A 21,603-nucleotide genomic window follows, 5' to 3' on the forward strand; every position below is an offset into this window, starting at 1 on the left:
TTCAAATTAAATGGAGTATTTAGTACAAAAGTTGCTTTTTGATTTTATTTGGAGGGTGACCTAGAAAATCTGTGAATAATGCAAGAATGCCTTAGTGTATAAATTCAGTTCATTGTTGAAAGCACATTCAGTTACTCACCTTTATCTCTGTACAGCTAAAAGAAACTGTTATCTCCTCTATCCAACAGTCTCCTTGCCTCTTTATTAACATGTTAAGAATATATTAAGGAATTAAAATATTTTCATAAAAGCTTAAAAAAGAAATATATCTAGTGAAAAATTAAAAAAATATTTCATTGTATATATGTACCACATTTTCACTATTTATTGACCGATTGATAGATACTTGAGATGTTTGAGTATTGTGACCATTTATATTTCTTCATTTGAGAATTCACAATTTAGTTACATACCCCACTTGTTTTATTTTAAGATTACATATAATTACAATATTTCTTCCTTCACTTTCCTCCCCACCCCAAACTCTACCACAGATTCTCCTACACCCTTTCAAATTCAGGACCTCTTTTTATATTAATTGTCATTACATCTCTCTCTCTCTCTCTCTCTCTCTCTCTCTCTCTCTCTCTCTGTCTCTCTCTCTCTCTCTCTCTCTCTCTCTCTCTCTCTCTCTCTCTCTCACACACACACACACTATAACCTGTTCAGTCTCTATAATGTTACCTGTAAACATGTTTTTAAGATTGACTCTTTAGTACTGAACAACCAATTAGTGTGGTCTTCCTGATCCCAACATCTTGGATTGCACAGAGGACATGCAGATGACTTTTGTGGTGTCCAGATCACAAAGAAATATGGAAATGTGTCTATGAAGCCCCATGTTGGAGTTGAGTAAAACAGCAGTTCCTATGAGTGCCACACTGTACAAGAATAAGAAATAGCTGGTCAGGAGTAGTGACAGGCTGGGATATTCTGAGAAACACTGTAGCAGGAACTCAGTCACCTGCCTGGACAGAGTTCAACATCAATATAAACTGTACACAATTGCAAGAATCTGAGAAAAGATCACAGGTCATGATTTTTTTTATGTATATGAGTACACTGTAGCTGTCTTTAGACATGCCAGAAAAGGGTATTGGATCCCATTACAGATGGTTGTGAACCACCATGTGGTTGCTGATGATTGAACTCAGGACCTCTTGAAGAGCAATTGGTGCTCTTAACAGTTGCGACATCTCTCCATCTCCAGGCCATGATTTCAAAGTTGGTTTTCCTACCTGACCACTTTGAAATTTGCCCTGGTGCCAGAAATACATGGAGTGCATGTGTTTCTCTCATTGGAGATGATTTATCCTTAAAGTCTGTACCACATCATTTTAACATATTTTCCATTTTCTACCATGAACCTTTCATTCTATAGATTTAGGTTCTGAGAGACATGTTTTTCATAGATTGTCATATCTTCTCAGATGTTCCTCACCTCCCCACCAGGAACATGTGGCGGCTATGAGTGGCCTGCTCTTAAGTTGCTGCCAGGTGTGGCCACTGGGGGTCATGAGGAGAGCATGTTTATCAGTATTAGGGACTAAGAGGAAGAAACAGGGATAGGCTAGAAGAGAGGGCTGAAAGAACCTAATTGGAGGAGTAAAGCTTGGTTTACTGTGAGGTTTGGTGCAGTGCCCAGGGAGTTCAGTTTGAGAGGGAAGGTGGAATTCTGTAAGAGGTCTGCTACAGGCTAAGGATGAGACTGAGGAATTTGCAAAGGAGTACAGGAAGGAATGTGAAGATCATCTACCTGATTCCCAGGCCCGTGTGGCCAGTGAGTTTGCCTCCATGAATTGGAGACTGACACAAAAGAATGATGTAAGAAACAAGGCTGAGTCTCTAGCAAGGATCTTCAGAGTCTCCAGGAAATGGAGGCAGAGAGGGTGGACAAGCTCCTGTAAAGGGTTCCTAGGTAGGGATGTTGAGTTTTATTTCTATTGTGGGTATCTCCGCATGGTCAGCTCACTGGGCATGGCCATCTATGTCTGTATGTATAGAATATTGTTGAATATTACAATTTGCTCATGGACTTGATATACAATGTCAAACCATGTTTGTAGACTGTTTTTCATGGGTATATCCTTAACATGCTCTTTCATTTCAAATTGTGAGACAAGAGAATAGAAACCAAAGGCAAGCAGCTCTCTGCTCCCAGACCCGGTGAGAGAGAGGCCCAACCACCTGGTCAGGGGGGCACTCCTGAGGCTGCAGAGCGGAAGAGACCACCAACACTGCTCACCCCTGCCCACATCCCTGGCCCAAGAGGAAACTGTATAAGGCCTCTGGGCTCCCGTGGGGGAGGGCCCAGGAGCGGCAGGACCCCTGCCACAGACACCGCCGGACCCTGAAGGAAACAGACCGGATAAACAGTTCTCTGCACCCAAATCCCGTGGGAGGGAGAGCTAAACCTTCAGAGAGGCAGACAGGCCTGGGAAACCAGAAGAGACTGCTCCCTGCACACACATCTCGGACACCAGAGGAAAAAGCCAAAGACCATCTGGAACCCTGGTGCACTGAAGCTCCCGGAAGGGGCGGCACAGGTCTTCCTGGTTGCTGCCGCTGCAGAGAGCCCCTGGGCAGTACCCCACGAGCGAACTTGAGCCTCGGGATCACAGGTAAGACCAAATTTTCTGCTGCAAGAAAGCTGCCTGGTGAGCTTGGGACACACGGAAGCAGAATTTCTCTAGAACCGGGCACGTTCTGTGTTTACCGGAAGTCCCACACCCGCGGATCCCGGCCCGCAGCAGCTCTCTGCTCCCAGACCCGGTGAGAGAGAGACCCAACCGCCTGGTCAGGTGGGCACTCCTGAGGCTGCAGAGCGGAAGAGACCACCAACACTGCTCACCCCTGCCCACATCCCTGGCCCAAGAGGAAACTGTATAAGACCTCTGGGCTCCCGTGGGGGAGGGCCCAGGAGCAGCAGGACACCTGCCAGAGATACCACCGGACCCTGAAGGAAACAGACCGGATAAACAGTTCTCTGCACCCAAATCCCGTGGGAGGGAGAGCTAACCCTTCAGAGAGGCAGACAAGCCTGGGAAACCAGAAGAGACTGCTCCCTGCACACACATCTCGGACGCCAGAGGAAAAAGCCAAAGACCATCTGGAACCCTGGTGCACTGAAGCTCCGGGAAGGGGCGGCACAGGTCTTCCTGGTTGCTGCCTCTGCAGAGAGCCCCTGGGCAGCACCCCAGGAGCGAACCTGAGCCTCGGGACCACAGGTAAGACCAAATTTTCTGCTGCAAGAAAGCTGCCTGGTGAACTCAAGACACAGGCCCACAGGAACAGCTGAAGACCTGTAGAGAGGAAAAACTACACGCCCGAAAGCAGAACACTCTGTCCCCATAACTGACTGAAAGAGAGGAAAACAGGTCTACAGCACTCCTGACACACAGGCTTATAGGACAGTCTAGCCACTGTCAGAAATAGCAGAACAAAGTAACACTAGAGATAATCTGATGGCGAGAGGCAAGCGCAGGAACCCAAGCAACAGAAACCAAGACTACATGCCATCATCGGAGCCCAATTCTCCCACCAAAACAAACATGGAATATCCAAACACACCAGAAAAGCAAGATCTAGTTTCAAAATCATATTTGATCATGATGCTGGAGGACTTCAGGAAAGACCTGAACACACTTAGGGAAGCACAGGAAAACATTAATAAACAAGTAAAAGCCTACAGAGAGGAATCGCAAAAATCCCTGAAAGAATTCCAGGAAAACACAATCAAACAGTTGAAGGAATTAAAAATGGAAATAGAAGCAATCAAGAAAGAACACATGGAAACAACCCTGGATATAGAAAACCAAAAGAAGAGACAAGGAGCTGTAGATACAAGCTTCACCAACAGAATACAAGAGATGGAAGAGAGAATCTCAGGAGCAGAAGATTCCATAGAAATCATTGACTCAACTGTCAAAGATAATGTAAAGCGGAAAAAGCTACTGGTCCAAAACATACAGGAAATCCAGGACTCAATGAGAAGATCAAACCTAAGGATAATAGGTATAGAAGAGAGTGAAGACTCCCAGCTCAAAGGACCAGTAAATATCTTCAACAAAATCATAGAAGAAAACTTCCCTAACCTAAAAAAAGAGATACCCATAGACATACAGGAAGCCTACAGAACTCCAAATAGATTGGACCAGAAAAGAAACACCTCCCGTCACATAATTGTCAAAACACCAAACGCACAAAATAAAGAAAGAATATTAAAAGCAGTAAGGGAAAAAGGTCAAGTAACATATAAAGGGAGACCTATCAGAATCACACCAGACTTCTCGCCAGAAACTATGAAGGCCAGAAGATCCTGGACTGATGTTATACAGACCCTAAGAGAACACAAATGCCAGCCCAGATTACTGTATCCAGCAAAACTCTCAATTAACATTGATGGAGAAACCAAGATATTCCATGACAAAACCAAATTTACACAATATCTTTCTACAAATCCAGCACTACAAAGGATAATAAATGGTAAAGCCCAACATAAGGAGGCAAGCTATACCCTAGAAGAAGCAAGAAACTAATCGTCTTGGCAACAAAACAAAGAGAATGAAAGCACACAAACATAACCTCACATCAAATATGAATATAACGGGAAGCAATAATCACTATTCCTTAATATCTCTCAATATCAATGGCCTCAACTCCCCAATAAAAAGACATAGATTAACAAACTGGATACGCAACGAGGACCCTGCATTCTGCTGCCTACAGGAAACACACCTCAGAGACAAAGACAGACACTATTTCAGAGTGAAAGGCTGGAAAACAACTTTCCAAGCAAATGGTCAGAAGAAGCAAGCTGGAGTAGCCATTCTAATATCAAATAAAATCAATTTCCAACTAAAAGTCATCAAAAAAGATAAGGAAGGACACTTCATATTCATCAAAGGAAAAATCCACCAAGATGAACTCTCAATCCTAAATATCTATGCCCCAAATACAAGGGCACCTACATATGTAAAAGAAACCTTACTAAAGCTCAAAACACACATTGCACCTCACACAATAATAGTGGGAGATTTCAACACCCCACTCTCATCAATGGACAGATCATGGAAACAGAAATTAAACAGTGATGTAGACAGACTAAGAGAAGTCATGAGCCAAATGGACTTAACGGATATTTATAGAACATTCTATCCTAAAGCAAAAGGATATACCTTCTTCTCAGCTCCTCATGGTACTTTCTCCAAAATTGACCATATAATTGGTCAAAAAACGGGCCTCAACAGGTACAGAAAGATAGAAATAATCCCATGCGTGCTATCGGACCACCACGGCCTAAAACTGGTCTTCAATAACAATAAGGGAAGAATGCCCACATATACGTGGAAATTGAACAATGCTCTACTCAATGATAACCTGGTCAAGGAAGAAATAAAGAAAGAAATTAAAAACTTTTTAGAATTTAATGAAAATGAAGATACAACATACTCAAACTTATGGGACACAATGAAAGCTGTGCTAAGAGGAAAACTCATAGCGCTGAGTGCCTGCAGAAAGAAACAGGAAAGAGCATATGTCAGCAGCTTGACAGCACACCTAAAAGCTCTAGAACAAAAAGAAGCAAATACACCCAGGAGGAGTAGAAGGCAGGAAATAATCAAACTCAGAGCTGAAATCAACCAAGTAGAAACAAAAAGGACCATAGAAAGAATCAACAGAACCAAAAGTTGGTTCTTTGAGAAAATCAACAAGATAGATAAACCCTTAGCCAGACTAACGAGAGGACACAGAGAGTGCGTCCAAATTAACAAAATCAGAAATGAAAAGGGAGACATAACTACAGATTCGGAGGAAATTCAAAAAATCATCAGATCTTACTATAAAAACCTATATTCAACAAAATTTGAAAATCTTCAGGAAATGGACAATTTCCTAGACAGATACCAGGTATCGAAGTTAAATCAGGAACAGATAAACCAGTTAAACAACCCCATAACTCCTAAGGAAATAGAAGCAGTCATTAAAGGTCTCCCAACCAAAAAGAGCCCAGGTCCAGACGGGTTTAGTGCAGAATTCTATCAAACCTTCATAGAAGACCTCATACCAATATTATCCAAACTATTCCACAAAATTGAAACAGATGGAGCCCTACCGAATTCCTTCAATGAAGCCACAATTACTCTTATACCTAAACCACACAAAGACACAACAAAGAAAGAGAACTTCAGACCAATTTCCCTTATGAATATCGATGCAAAAATACTCAATAAAAATCTGGCAAACCGAATTCAAGAGCACATCAAAACAATCATCCACCATGATCAAGTAGGCTTCATCCCAGGCATGCAGGGATGGTTTAATATACGGAAAACCATCAACGTGATCCATTATATAAACAAACTGAAAGAACAGAACCACATGATCATTTCATTAGATGCTGAGAAAGCATTTGACAAAATTCAACACCCCTTCATGATAAAAGTCCTGGAAAGAATAGGAATTCAAGGCCCATACCTAAACATAGTAAAAGCCATATACAGCAAACCAGTTGCTAACATTAAACTAAATGGAGAGAAACTTGAAGCAATCCCACTAAAATCAGGGACTAGACAAGGCTGCCCACTCTCTCCCTACTTATTCAATATAGTTCTTGAAGTTCTAGCCAGAGCAATCAGACAACAAAAGGAGATCAAAGGGATACAGATCGGAAAAGAAGAGGTCAAAATATCACTATTTGCAGATGACATGATAGTATATTTAAGTGATCCCAAAAGTTCCACCAGAGAACTACTAAAGCTGATAAACAACTTCAGCAAAGTGGCTGGGTATAAAATTAACTCAAATAAATTAGTTGCCTTCCTCTATACAAAAGAGAAACAAGCCGAGAAAGAAATTAGGGAAACGACACCCTTCATAATAGACCCAAATAATATAAAGTACCTCGGTGTGACTTTAACCAAGCAAGTAAAAGATCTGTACAATAAGAACTTCAAGACACTGAGGAAAGAAATTGAAGAAGACCTCAGAAGATGGAAAGATCTCCCATGCTCATGGATTGGCAGGATTAATATGGTAAAAATGGCCATTTTACCAAAAGCAATCTACAGATTCAATGCAATCCCCATCAAAATACCAATCCAATTCTTCAAAGAGTTAGACAGAACAATTTGCAAATTCATCTGGAATAACAAAAAACCCAGGATAGCTAAAGCTATCCTCAACAATAAAAGGACTTCAGGGGGAATCACTATCCCTGAACTCAAGCAGTATTACAGAGCATTAGTGATAAAAACTGTATGGTATTGGTACAGAGACAGACAGATAGACCAATGGAGTAGAATTGAAGACCCAGAAATGAACCCACACACCTATGGTCACTTGATTTTTGACAAAGGAGCCAAAACCATCCAATGGAAAAAAGATAGCATTTTCAGCAAATGGTGCTGGTTCAACTGGAGGGCAACATGTAGAAGAATGCAGATCGATCCATGCTTATCACCCTGTACAAAGCTTAAGTCCAAGTGGATCAAGGACCTCCACATCAAACCAGACACACTCAAACTAATAGAAGAAAAACTAGGGAAGCATCTGGAACACATGGGCACTGGAAAAAATTTCCTGAACAAAACACCAATGGCTTATGCTCTAAGATCAAGAATCGACAAATGGGATCTCATAAAACTGCAAAGCTTCTGTAAGGCAAAGGACACTGTGGTTAGGACAAAACGGCAACCAACAGATTGGGAAAAGATCTTTACCAATCCTACAACAGATAGAGGCCTTATATCCAAAATATACAAAGAACTCAAGAAGTTAGACCGCAGGGAAACAAATAACCCTATTAAAAAATGGGGTTCAGAGCTAAACAAAGAATTCACAGCTGAGGAATGCCGAATGGCTGAGAAACACCTAAAGAAATGTTCAACATCTTTAGTCATAAGGGAAATGCAAATCAAAACAACCCTGAGATTTCACCTCACACCAGTGCGATTGGCTAAGATCAAAAACTCAGGTGACAGCAGATGCTGGCGAGGATGTGGAGAAAGAGGAACACTCCTCCATTGTTGGTGGGATTGCAGACTGGTAAAACCATTCTGGAAATCAGTCTGGAGGTTCCTCAGAAAATTGGACATTGAACTGCCTGAGGATCCAGCTATACCTCTCTTGGGCATATACCCAAAAGATGCCTCAACATATAAAAGAGACACGTGCTCCACTATGTTCATCGCAGCCTTATTTATAATAGCCAGAAAATGGAAAGAACCCAGATGCCCTTCAACAGATTAATGGATACAGAAAATGTGGTACATCTACACAATGGAATATTACTCAGCTATCAAAAACAACGGCTTTATGAAATTCGTAGGCAAATGGTTGGAACCGGAAAATATCATCCTGAGTGAGCTAACCCAATCACAGAAAGACATACATGGTATGCACTCATTGATAAGTGGCTATTAGCCCAAATGCTTGAATTACCCTAGATCCCTAGAACAAACGAAACTCAAGACGGATGATCAAAATGTGAATGCTTCACTCCTTCTTTAAATGAGGAAAAAGATTACCCTTGGCAGGGAAGGGAGAGGCAAAGATTAAAACAGAGACTGAAGGAACACCCATTCAGAGCCTGCCCCACAGGTGGCCCATACATATACAGCCACCCAATTGGACAAGATGGATGAAGCAAAGAAGTGCAGACCGACAGGAGCCGGATGTAGATCGCTCCTGAGAGACACAGCCAGAATACAGCAAATATAGAGGCGAATGCCAGCAGCAAACCACTGAACTGAGAATAGGTCCCCTATTGAAGGAATCAGAGAAAGAACTGGAAGAGCTTGAAGGGGCTCGAGACCCCAAAAGTACAACAATGCCAAGCAACCAGAGCTTCCAGGGACTAAGTCACTACCTAAAGACTATACATGGACTGACCCTGGACTCTGACCCCATAGGTAGCAATGAATATCCTAGTAAGAGCACCAGTGGAAGGGGAAGCCCTGGGTCCTGCTAAGACTGAACCCCCAGTGAACTAGTCTATGGGGGGAGGGCGGCAATGGGGGGAGGGTTGGGAGGGGAACACCCATAAGGAAGGGGAGGGGGGAGGGGGATGTTTGCCCGGAAACCGGGAAAGGGAATAACACTCGAAATGTATATAAGAAATACTCAAGTTAATAAAAAAAAAAAAAGAAACCAAAGGCAAGCTTCAGATACAACTGCCACACTCTCATATATTTCTCCTACTTCAACCTATTTCTTCTGGACGTGACCTTCATGGCAACCATCCTATCCATAGTCTTGAAGAGCCTTGTAGCCAGAACTGCCTTACCCAAGTGATTATCTTTACTTGGGTCTGGAGTATTGAGCTATTGTTCTTCTTTGCATGACCTATAACCAGGCCATCTGCCAAATTCATACTAGGGCACCATTATGAATACAATACAGGTACTTATTGACCTTAGAAACTTTTGTGTAGTTCATATGTGCTGTAAATTACTTAGCGCTCACCTGTCTTATGTTGCCACTCTCCTTTGGTGGCTTCAATTTTATGTCACAGTTCTTCTGCAACTTCCATCAATATTGTTGTTATACTGTAGTCACACCTTCATCAATTATGCCACAAGAGTCCTTGCAAACATCTTCCTGAGTGGCATAAACTTTTATTGACCATGCTTTCCTCTAGCTTCATCATTGCCAGCATCTTGCTCATCTGCTATGTTGAGAGCAAAAATGTTCCTTCTCCACCTGTTCTTCCCACCCAGTAGTGTTCATCCTGATTACTACACAGTGATCTGCACCTATGTCCAGCTCACATGGGGTCTGCTTGGCCTTGGAAAAGGCCATAACCATTTTGTATAGCACTGTGACCCCATCTCTTAACCCATTCATTTATACCATGAAAAACAAGGAGTAAAAGCATCCCTCAAAAATTATTTCCATTTGAAGACTCTAGCATTAGAGAGGAATTCTGTAATATTAGAGAGGAAACAGGAGAAAGAAGACTTCATTTATGCATCCCCTGACTATTGAGAATGTAGGCAAAGATGTTACCTAGTTCACCTATCAAAGTTTACATATAGAAAACATTTTGCTTTGTACTGGATTTGTTGACCTTACAAATTTGTTTTAGTAAATGATGCATTTTCATGTACCTAATGTATTGAAATGTGTTTGAATGTAAGTACTGTGCCCTTAAACATTAAGGTACTTTCATGATTTACTGAATCTGTAAATATAACTTTTTTTTGCCAGATGTAATTGTCATCTTAGAGGCTTACTGTTGAATAAGCTCACCCTTTCTGTTTCTCTCTTCCTTTTTTCCTTCCTTCCTTCCTTCCTTCCTCCCTCCCTCCCTTCCTCCCTTCCTTCCTTTCTTCCTTCATTTCTTTGTATTGGATTTTTTATGTACATATCAAATGCTATTGCTTTTCTCAGTTTCCCAGACATTAGCCCACTACACCCTCCCACTCCCCGTCTTCTATAAGGGTGTTCCCCTCCCCATCCTCACCCGTTCCTGCCCCCTCCGACAGTGCCCTACACTGGGGATCCAACCTTGGCAGGACCAAGGGCTTCTCCTTCCATTGGTGCCCAGAAAAGCCTTCCTCTGCTACATATGAGTCATGATCAGTCCTAAAGTCAGACTTTAGGTAGTGGTTTAGACCCTGGGAGCTATGGTTAGTTAGCATTGTTGTTCTTATGGGGTTGCAAGCATCTTCAGCTCTTTCAATCCATTCTCTAATTCCTCCAATGGGCATTCCATTTTCAGTCCAGTGGTTTGCTGCTAGCATTCACCCCTGTATTTCACATGCTCTGGCGGTGTCTCTCAGAAGACATGTATATCCGGTTCCTGTCAGCATGCCCTTCTTAGCTTCATTAATTTTATCTAGTCCTGGTGACTGCACATGGGGCACATGTGGGTCAGGCTCTGAAAGGCTTTTCCTTCAGTCACTGCTCAAAACTCTGCCTCCATATCCCCTCCTATGAATATTTTTGTTCCCCCTTTTAAGAAGGAGTGAAACATCTTCATCCTTCTTATTGAGTTTCACGTGGTCCATGTATTGTACTTTTGGTGATTTGAGCTTTTGGGCTAATATCCACTTATCAGTGTGTGTGTGTTTTTCTGTGATTGGGTTACCCCACTTAGGATCTAGTTCCATCCATTTGCCTATAAATTTTGTGAAGTCATTGTTTTTGATAGCTGAGTAGTACTCCATTGTGTAGATGTACCACATTTTCTGTATCCATTCCTCTGTTGAAGGGCATCTGAGTTCTTTCCAGCTTCTGGCTATTATAAATAAGGCGGCTGTGAACATAGTAGAACATGTGTCTTTGTTGTATGTTGGAGAATATTTTGGTTATATGGCCAAATATATGGTTTATCTGAGTCCTCAGGTAGAGCAATGTCCAATTTTCTGAGGAACCTCCAGCCTGATTTCCAGAGAGGTTGTACCAGTTTGCAATCCCACCAACAATTGAGGAGTGTTCCTTGTTCTCCACATCCTTACCAGCTTCTCCTGTCATCTGTGTTTTCGATTTTAGCCATTCTGACTGGTGTGAAGTGGAATCTCACATGTGTTTGAGACTTTCCCCCACTTTTTGTTCTATTAGTTTCAGTATATCTGGTTTTATGTGGTGGTCCTTCATCCACTTGGACTTAAGCTTTGTAGACGGTGATAAAAATGGATCAATTTGCATTCTTCTACATGCTGACCTCCAGGTGAACCATCACCATCTGTTGAAAATCCTATCTTTTTTACATTGTATGGTTTTTGTTCCTTTTTCAAAGATCAGTTGACCATAGGTGTGTGGGTTCATTTCTGGGTCTTCAATTCTATTCCAGTGATCTACCTGCCTGTCTGTGTACTAATACCATACAGTTTTTCTTCTTTTTTCTTTTTTCTTTTTTTCAGAGCTGGGGACCAAACCCAGGGCCTTGCACTTGCTAGGCAAGCACTCTACCGCTGAGCTAAATCCCCAACCCCATACAGTTTTTTTTTAATCACTATTGCTCTATAATGCTGCTTGAGGTCAGGAATGGTGATTCACCCAGAAGTTCTTTTATTGTTGAGTATAGTTTTAGCTATCCTGGCTTTTTTGTTTTTCCAAATGAATTTGCAAATTGCTCTTTTTAACTGTATGAAGAATTGAATTAAACTAAGATGGGGATTGCATTGGATCTGTAGATTGCTTTTGGAAAATGGCCATTTTTCTATATTAATCCTGCCAATCAATGAGCATGGGAAATCTTGCCATCTTCTGAGATCTTCCTCAATTTCTTTCTTCAGAGACTTGAAGTTCTTGTCATACAGATCTTTTACTTGCTTAGTTAAAGTCACACCGAGGTATTTTATATTATTTGGGACTATTGTGAAGGGTGCCACTTTTCTAATTTCTTTCTCAGCCTGTTTATCCTTTGAGTAGAGGAAAGCTACTGATTTATTTGAGTTAATTTTATACCCAGCCACTTTGCTGAAGTTGTTTGTTAGGCTTAGTCATTCTCTGTTGAAACTTTTGTGGTCCCTTAAGTATACTATCCTATCATCTGCAAATAGTGATATTTTGACTTTCCAATTTGTATCCCTTTTACCTCCTTCCCTGGCCTGATTGCTCTGGCTTGGACTTTGAGTACTATATTGAATAAGTAGGGAGAGAGTGGGCAGCTTTGTCTAGTCCCTGATTTTAGTGGGATTTTTTCACATTTCTCTCCATTTAGTTTAATGTTAGCTACTGGTTTGCTGTATATGACTTTTACTATGCTTAGGTATGGCCCTTGAATTCCTGCTTTTTTCAGGACTTTTATCATGAAGGAGTGTTGAATTTTGTCAAATGCTTTCTCAACATCTAATGAAATGATCATGTGGTTTTGTTCTTTGAGTTTGTTTTTATAGTGGATTTTGTTGCTGGATTTCTGTATATTGAACCATCCCTGCCTTCCTGGGGTGAAGCCTACTTGATCATGATGGATGATTGTTTTGATGTGTTCTTGGATCTGGTTTACAAGAAGTTTATTGAATATTTGTGCTTCAATATTCATAATGGAAATTGGTCTGAAGTTCTCTTTTTTGGTTGCATCTTTGTGTAGTTTAGTTATAAGTGTAATTGTGGCTTCATAGAAAGACTTTGGTAGTGCTCCATCTGTTTCTACTTTGTGCAATAGTTTGGACAGTATTGGTATGAGGTTTTGAACTCTGGCTGGTGGTTAAACTCAGCTGTTCTGTCTCAAACTCCACGCTCATTCAATCTAGCTCCTCTTAACTTCCTACTGAATTGCTCTGATTGGCCTCAAACTAAGTTTTCAACTGTTCTAATCTTCTGGTTCCTTCTTATTCTCTGGCTTCGTCTGCCTCTGCTGACCTGCACTGGACTGCATGAACTCAGCTGAACTCAACTGCATTCATCTGACCTGCACCAAAGTGCCCTGAATTGAACTCAACTGAATTCTACTGCATTGCGTGAACTTAACTGAACTGCGCTTACTAAACTGCCCTCCAACTATGATGTCTTTTCTTGGGTTAAAGGTGTATACTGAAGGCATATCTGCAATCCAGATAGAGGAATTAAAGGTGTATTGCATTTCAGCTGGATCACACAGGCCCAGAAGGACTTTGGATGTGATCCCTTGACAAAGCATGTTTCTGGATTAAAATTGCTCTACACGAACCAAACCTCACTGCTAATTAATTCTGGAGTATAAGTTCTTTAGTGAGCCATAATTAAATTCCTTGAACTTGTGTTCCAACAGCCACTATGATATTGTTGTAGAGATTAGAAGTCTCTACTCTCAGTGCATGCCTCCTGTAGGCTCTTGCAGCTCTGGTTTGATTCTTTACTTTTTATTATCATTTTATAACATTCATTAAAGCACAGCTTGAATCTCAGGCTAAAGGAAGTACACTATTACCAAAGAATAGATAAGAGAAGGACACCATTACAGAAGATAGATAAGATTAGGAGATTGGGCTTGACAATCTCTGATGACTACTGAACTTTCAACATACAGAGAGGTCATATCAGAGCCAGATACCTGCAAAGTAGCCCTTTTCTAGACACAGTGCCACATCAGAGGTCTGCTTAGTCACAATTTTGACTTAGGCCCCAGTGTCTGGTGTGTTCTGTGTGACTTGACTTCTCTTGGAATATTCTATTCCATTATGCAATGTTAACATGACATAAGGCATGCTCTATTAAAGAATCCCCAAATAAAGTATTTATGAGATGTGTGCATATATATATATATATACACACACACATATATATATATGTATGTGTGTGTGTGTGTGTGTGTGTGTGTGTGTGTGTGTGTTTGGGAGCATTTGTATTGTTTGTGTGATTATCAGTTGTTCTATAGCTTAAATATCAGTCATGAGACTAGTAACAGAAGAAATGGCACAAAATATGACTTAAAGATGAAAGAAACAATGTGAAAGAAGCTAACAGGTAAAGCATGTCAGGCCAATGATTTACAGTTGTTAATCTTTATTGTCACTATAACTGAATGCAGAGCTACTTAGGAGACCACCAAGAGACACTTCTGTTCATACAGGTGACAGTGCTTCCAGAAATGATTTACTGAAGTGGGGAATCCACTCTCCATGTAGGAAGCACCATTCCGGGAACTAGGGACTGGAAACCATGGCTAAAGGGAAAAAGAGAAAGCTATTTGAGCACAGGTGTTTTTCTATGTGTTCTGGGTTGCCATAATGAGAGGAAGCTTCTCTACCACATAAACCCACTGCCTTGAGGTCCTGCTTGACCGTAGAACAAAACAAAAAGTCAAATGGTGATGGACTGAAGGTTCAGAAACCATGAGATAAAGTAAATGTTTTGAGAGTATTTTAGTCACAAGGATAGAGAGAGAGAGAGATAGAGAGAGATAGAGATAGAGAGAGAGATAGGGAGAGAGAGAGAGAGAGAGAGAGAGAGAGAGAGAGAGAGAGAGAGAGAGGAACACTGAATGGAAAGTCTGGGAGAAGTTGGGAAAGGGGAACAAATATCTGCTCCATCGCCTAGGTCTCTCTCCATGCCAATATCACCAGCTTTTATTACCATAGCTCAGAAAGAAAAAAACATTTTCTCAACATTGGATTTCCCAAGAGACCATGATCATGCTGGCCCATCAAGCTTCCTTATGAAGTTTAGATTCATTAGCTGTAGTTCTGAAATGAGGTTCATTGATGTTTATAGGAAGGCACTGGATGAATGGGCTCTATTTTGTGACAAATATTGTCACATACTGTGTGACTAGAAGACACTAGAATGTTTTCTAGTTCAGGAACATGGAATATCTACTTAGATGTACTTCAATTACTTTTTAAATGATGTTTTTTGTCAGAAAATAAAGCTTGAGTGTTTGTTTACATTGCCGCTAAGAATTCTGTTGTTTTGGAGGTTACAATGAGTGGAATTGTACAGTACATTCATCAGAGAAAGGTTTTCTGAAGAAGTGATAGGTACACTTTGCTGCATGAGGCTGCTCTCAGAAAAGCATGTTTAGGAAAAGCCCAGGCCAAGAGAACAGCCTGCACATCTCCACTTAATGTGAGAAAGAGGGTAAGAATCTTCCGAGGGCAAGCTTGACATCCTTGTTCCTCAGTGTATAGATGAGGGGGTTCAGGGTTGGACTGAGGAGTGAGTACAGCACTGAGGTAACTTTGCTTCTTTCAGGGCTGTAGCTGGAAGCAGGACTGACATAGGCACAGAACACAGATGAATAGTACACAGAGACCACGATGAGGTGGGATGAGCAGGTAGAAAAGGCCTTCCTCTTGCCCTCAGCAGAACGCATGCGCAGAATGCTGACAATGATGCAGCCATAGGATAGCAAGGTGAGCACAAAGTTGATGCCTCCATAAAATACATCTGCTATAAGAGTCATAATGCTATTCACATATGTGGGGCTACAGGAGAGCAGGAGCAGTGGGGGAATCTCACAGAAGAAGTGAGTGATTACTTTGGGGCCACAGAATGACAGCCGTGTCATCAGACCAGTGTTGATAGATGCATTCAGTGCGCAGACAGACCATACACCCATGGCCAGTACCCCACACAGCTGTGGGCTCATCCTAGAGCTGTAGTGGAGGGGACAGCAGATGGCCACATAACGGTCATAGGCCATGACTGTGAGCAGCAGCAGTTCTGAAGACAACGACCACACAAGGAAGAAGAGCTGGGCCATACATCCCTTGAAGGAGATGGTGTTTTCCTCAGACAGTAGACCAACCAGCGCTTTGGGCAGAACAGAGGAGGTGCAGATAATGTCCATGGTCGCTAAGTTGCACAGGAAAAAGTACATGGGACTGTGGAGCCCAGTGCTGGAGGTGACCAAAGCAATGATCACAATGTTGCCCATTAGAGCCATTGCGTAGAGAGACAGGAAGCAGCCTGTCAGGAACAGCCTTAGAGTAGGGTGCTCTGAGAAGCCTTGCAGAACAAACTCTGTCACTACTGTCTGGTTGGGCCTTGCCATCGTGATGGAGAGTATCAGTCCACTTCTGTGTTTATCAGCTTCTGAGAAAAATATCACAATTTATCAGTACATCTAATTTTCAATCTTGATAATCTCAAAATTCTCTGCTGTCAGAAAGAAAAGGAGTAAATGTATTTCCTTCAGGAATTTTTTTGTCCTGTATTTGTCTGTACCACACTTTTTGGAAACCATGTATATTTCATTTACTTTTAATTTTCTCCCTGAAATCTCTCATTCAACTGACCTGGATCAAGCGGGATTCTTGCCTTTCCTTGTCTTCTTGAACACATGGATATAATGGAGCATGTCTCACTCAGGCCTGCCTGTGCTTTACCTCTCCAACACCACCATGCACTGTGGTCATCTGACAGTGATTGGAGACACAGATTTATTTACTTCTTGCCTCCACAGCAGGTATTCTCCACATGCTGGCATCATTTTGAGGGATACACACTGACATGGCTCTTATACCTTGTTTTTTTACCTGGCCTCCTGACTTCTCAGTAACTTTGCCTTCTCTGTTATTTGGAGTGGGGGCTCCTTCCATCCATCTCAATATTATAATTGGAATCCCCAGTAGCCAAGCATCTGGTGACCCTTGTGGTTGAACTAGGGAAAAGCTGGAGGAAGATGAGGAAGAGGAGGGCGACCCTGAAGGAAGACTAGCAGTCTCAACTAAACTGGACCTCTGGGATCTCTCAGACACTGAGCCACCAACCAGGCAGTATACACCAGCTGATATGAGGCCCACAACACATATACAGCAGAGGACTGCCAGGGTCTGGACTCAGTCACAGAAAATGGATATAATACTGGAGAGACTTGGGGGCCAATGGAGTGAGGAGGTCTGGTGGGGTGGGGGTGGGTTGAGGACATCCTTGAGATGAGGAGTGGGGTGGGGAGGAGGTGTAGGATGTGCAACATCTGGTGGGGAGTGGGGTGTGGTAGACTAGGAGAGGGATAAAGTCTGTATTGTAAAAAAGATGAAAGAATATAAAAATATCATGGTTACTTTAGTAGCCTGCTAAACCTGGGTTAATATTTATAGATAATATGACCATTCATTCCTCCATGATTCTGAATAATGTCAATATAAAAATTTGTAAAACCATTAAAAATAAACATAGCTGCCTCCATTTCAAACTAGAGATGTTCATATACTATATTTTCGCTCTGCAACCACTTGACAGTGTTAGATCAGACCATGTTTCTCCCCATTCTGCATCCCTTTCTCTCTTTCTATTCCACTAGAGAATCTAATGAATATTTGGCAAAGCAAATGGCTCTATAGAAACAGAATTACAAAAGCAAATTCCTCTAATGGTTTTAACAGTTTCTCTACTTGGCTAACTAATCAAATCACACTTGAAATTTGAAATACTCTCCTGATAGTACTAATAACCCACAGGTAGTATTAAGTCTCACATCCAGGGTTCACCTGCTTCTCAATACAGAAAGTGTTCATGAAGATTGACTCTAGGCTGAGCTGGAAAAATTGAAATCTGTCAAAAATGTTTACTATTTGGTAGAACTTTCACCACACCAATAGCACATCTATACAATGCTAAATACATGGAAAATAGGTTATACATTTTTAAATGATATCTCTAAAGAAATGACAGAAACATATTAATGATTTAGGAACTCATAAATATGTACACACATGCACATACACATGATATATTACAAAGAAGAAAAAGAGGCACAAAAGTTAGAGGAGAGACAGCATCTCTTCTGGCTAGTCTTATGTCAACTTGATTTAAGCTGTAGTCATTTGAAAGGAGGAAACCTCAACTGAGAAAAAGCCTCCATAAGATCTAGCTGTAGTCTCTATCATAACTGTGCTCTGAGAGGTTTCACATAGTAGCTGATAGAAATGTGCAAAGACCCACAGCCAAATATTGGGTAGAGATTGGGGAATCTTGTAGAAGAGGAAGGACTGAAGGAGCCAGAGAAGTCAAGGATACCACAAGTAAACCTACAGAATCTACAACCTGGGCTTATAGGGACTCACAGATACTGAACCACCAACCAAAAGGCCTTCATGGGATGGAACTAGGCTACTTACACATATGTGTAGCAGATGTACAGCCTAGTCTTCACATGGGACAACTGGAACAGGGCTGTCTCTGACTCTGTTGCCTGCTTTTGGATCCTCTTTCTTTAACTGGACTTCTTCGTCTAGTCTCAAGAGGAGAAGACATACCTAGTCCTACTGCAACTTGATATACCAAGGTGGGTGGATATCCATAGGAAGTCTCCCTTTTCTGAAGAGAAAGAGAGGGGGAGACAGGGAGAGGTGAAGAAGAGGGAGGGACTGGGAAAAGTGGAGGAGGGAAGGGAAGCGGAAATTGGAAGGGGAATAACCTTTGAAATGTAAGTAATGAAATATATAATAAAAAATTAAAAAAATTAAGGGAAGAAGAGGAAGAGAAGAAGGATCCAGCTGTTAAACATTCCCTTAATTTGTGATTAATGGGGGAAAGACCAGTTCATGGTACATGCTGCCATCCCTGGGCTGGTGGTCCTGGGTTTTAAAAGAAAGCAGGCTGAGAAAAGCCATGGGGAGCAAGTCAGTAAGTATCACACCTCCATGGCCTCTGCATCAGCTTTGCCTCCAGGTTACTGGCCTTGATGTTTGTTGATGATGAACAATGATATGGAAATGTAAGCCAAAGAAACCCTTTCCTCCCCAAGTTGCTTTGGTCATGGTACTTCACCATAGTGATAAAAACCTTAAGACAATATTTTCACTGAATGATCCTGGTCAAACTGGACAGTTACATGTAGAAGAATAAAACTGGATCCTTATCTCTGACCAAACTCAACTCTAAGAGGATCAAGATCTCCACCTAAGACCCAGCACCCTGAAATGATAAAGAAGAAAATATGGAATATGCTGGAACTCATTGTCACAGGGAAGGACTTTCTGAACTGGACCATGGTAGCACAAGCATTAAGATCAATAATTGACAAATGGCCTCACATATGAGTATAAAGTGTCCATAGATCAGAGAACACCATTATTTGTGATAAGAGCAGCCTACAGAATGGCCAAAAGTGTTTTCCAATTGTATATCTGACAGGAGGTTTATATATAGAATGTATAAAATTTAAAATTAAAAAATAAGAAAACAAACAACCCAACAAAAATGAGGAATGCAACTAAACAGTTTTCAAAAGATGAAACAAAAATAGCTAAAAAAGCCATTTCATTAAATAGTCAACATCCTAGCCAGCCAAGAACTGGAAATGAAAACTCCTTTGAGATTTGATCTTGCTCCAGTCAGAATGGCCAAGATAAAGAAAAAACAAAACAAAACAAAGCCAAAGACAACAAGGAAAGCAGATGCTGGCAAAGGTGCAGGAAGGGGGACACTTGCTCACTGAGTGGGGGTGTGAACTAGTACAACCACTTTTCAAATTACTGTGGAGTTTCATAACAAAGACGGAACTAGGATCTACCACCTGACCCAGCTGTAGCACCCTTAGGCGTTTATCCAAAGGACTATATATCTTCCTAAAAAGATATGTGCTGTTTCATGTACATTGCTGATCTATTCACAAGAGCTTGGAAACCAGAAATCAGGATGAATGGATGGTGAAACTGTGGTATGTATGTAATAGGACACACTCTACTTTTAAGGAGAATGAAATTATGAAATTTGCAGGAAAATAGGGCTGGAAGCAATTATTCTGAATGAAGTAATCCAAACCTAGGAAGACAAACATCACCCGACTTCTCTCACATGCGGATATTATACTTTCAGCATTAGTTGTAGTATTCCCTTTAGAATACTTATAGAAATTACAATCTAGTAAGGCACCATAGGGGAGAAGGGATCTTTTAAGCAAGGGAAGATGTAATACTGTGTATAAATAGGAAAAGGGGGAATTTAAATAAGAGTTATGAAAGGGAGTGGAGAGCTGGAGGAAAGGTAGAAGAAGCAACGTAGGGAGGGATAGGTAGCATTAAAAATCTTTTGGAAAATTCACATGAAAGCCTACTGTAGTAGAATATATATTGCATTATTATATTTTACTATAGTAGGTAAACATATGCATAATATATATTAATATATATTTACTAGTAATATATACTAGTAAATATATACACATAATGTAAATGGAATTTAAAAGGAGTTACCATATAATGGGGTACCCCAACTAGACACTACATGCTATCAAATACATCTCCTGAGATATTAATTCCTGGGTCCTAAAGACCCTCAGACATTACATGCCATTGCCACTGCTCTTGGATATTTCTCTGATAAAATTCTATTGCTGGAGACAACACCTACTTGAACAACACACATGGGGAAACCAAGTAGCTACTGATCTGAAATGCTTTTCACTTAAAGAGAAAAATATCATCATAACTCTCACCCAGGTCTGGACCTCATGAGCTACAACAGCCTGCCTGGCAAGAAATGCCTTCTGGTTCGATAGTGGTTAAATGTTATGGGCAACCAACCACATTATGACTAAATTTATGGCCCACTCCCCAGATGGATCCCACACTTGTCACTCTTAACAAGGCCAATAACCTTTGATAGGTTACAGGCTGTAGGGGAAAATCTACTACTGTTATTATACTAAATAAACTAGCACTAAAATTACTTCTAATTACATCACCCAATACTTGTCAGAGAAGCTACTGCTGCTACTTCGCCTTTCTCTGGATCTTCTAACCTTTCCTCTTACTTTATTGTTTTACTTGAACGTAATTTTTCTTATAATATATTCTAATCATGACCCCTCCCATCTTTCTCCCAGATAGTCCCCAACTCCCTGTCCATCCCACTCCATGCCCATCTCTCTCTCTTTAGAAAATTAGTAGGCAAATAAAACTAATAAACAAGAATTTTTAAAAACGGATAAGAAATGTACATATATACAAAACCAGAACCCATGAAAACGCAAAATTAAAAACCATAATATACAGGTAAAGGAATATTAAGATTAAAAATATCCAAACAACAGCAACAACAACAAAAGACCAAATCTACAGGAGCATCACGGATTTATTTTATGTTGGGCACGCACTAGGCATGGGACCTACCCTAAGTGTGGTTGACATACCCAGTAAGAATCCATTGAAGAAAAATAATTTTTCTATTGCAAGGCGATGTCAAGGAGATTACTTCTTTGGGATGGGAGCCTGTGGCCACTTTCCT

At 41.1% G+C, this 21,603-nt stretch overlaps 1 protein-coding gene and 2 pseudogenes across 1 annotated transcript; 1 reads left to right on the plus strand and 2 right to left on the minus strand.

Moving 5' to 3' along the window:
• Window positions 746-979, minus strand: Olr293-ps (olfactory receptor pseudogene 293; annotated as a pseudogene).
• Olr294-ps (olfactory receptor pseudogene 294) lies at window positions 9,148-9,909 on the plus strand (annotated as a pseudogene).
• Window positions 15,491-16,423, minus strand: Or13a27 (olfactory receptor family 13 subfamily A member 27). Its single transcript, NM_001000233.1, has one exon. It carries the CDS (start codon window positions 16,421-16,423, stop codon window positions 15,491-15,493), a length of 933 nt encoding a protein of 310 aa, NP_001000233.1.
• Window positions 16,424-21,603: the final 5,180 nt, after the last annotated feature.

The sequence above is a fragment of the Rattus norvegicus genome, chromosome 1 (assembly GCF_036323735.1).
Source record: "Rattus norvegicus strain BN/NHsdMcwi chromosome 1, GRCr8, whole genome shotgun sequence".
Taxonomy (NCBI): Eukaryota; Metazoa; Chordata; class Mammalia; order Rodentia; family Muridae; genus Rattus; species Rattus norvegicus.

What these genes read in the sequence shown, in the direction of transcription:
- Or13a27 (NM_001000233.1), bottom strand. Translation starts at nt 16,423, where the DNA reads ATGGCAAGGCCCAACCAGACAGTAGTGACAGAGTTTGTTCTGCAAGGC.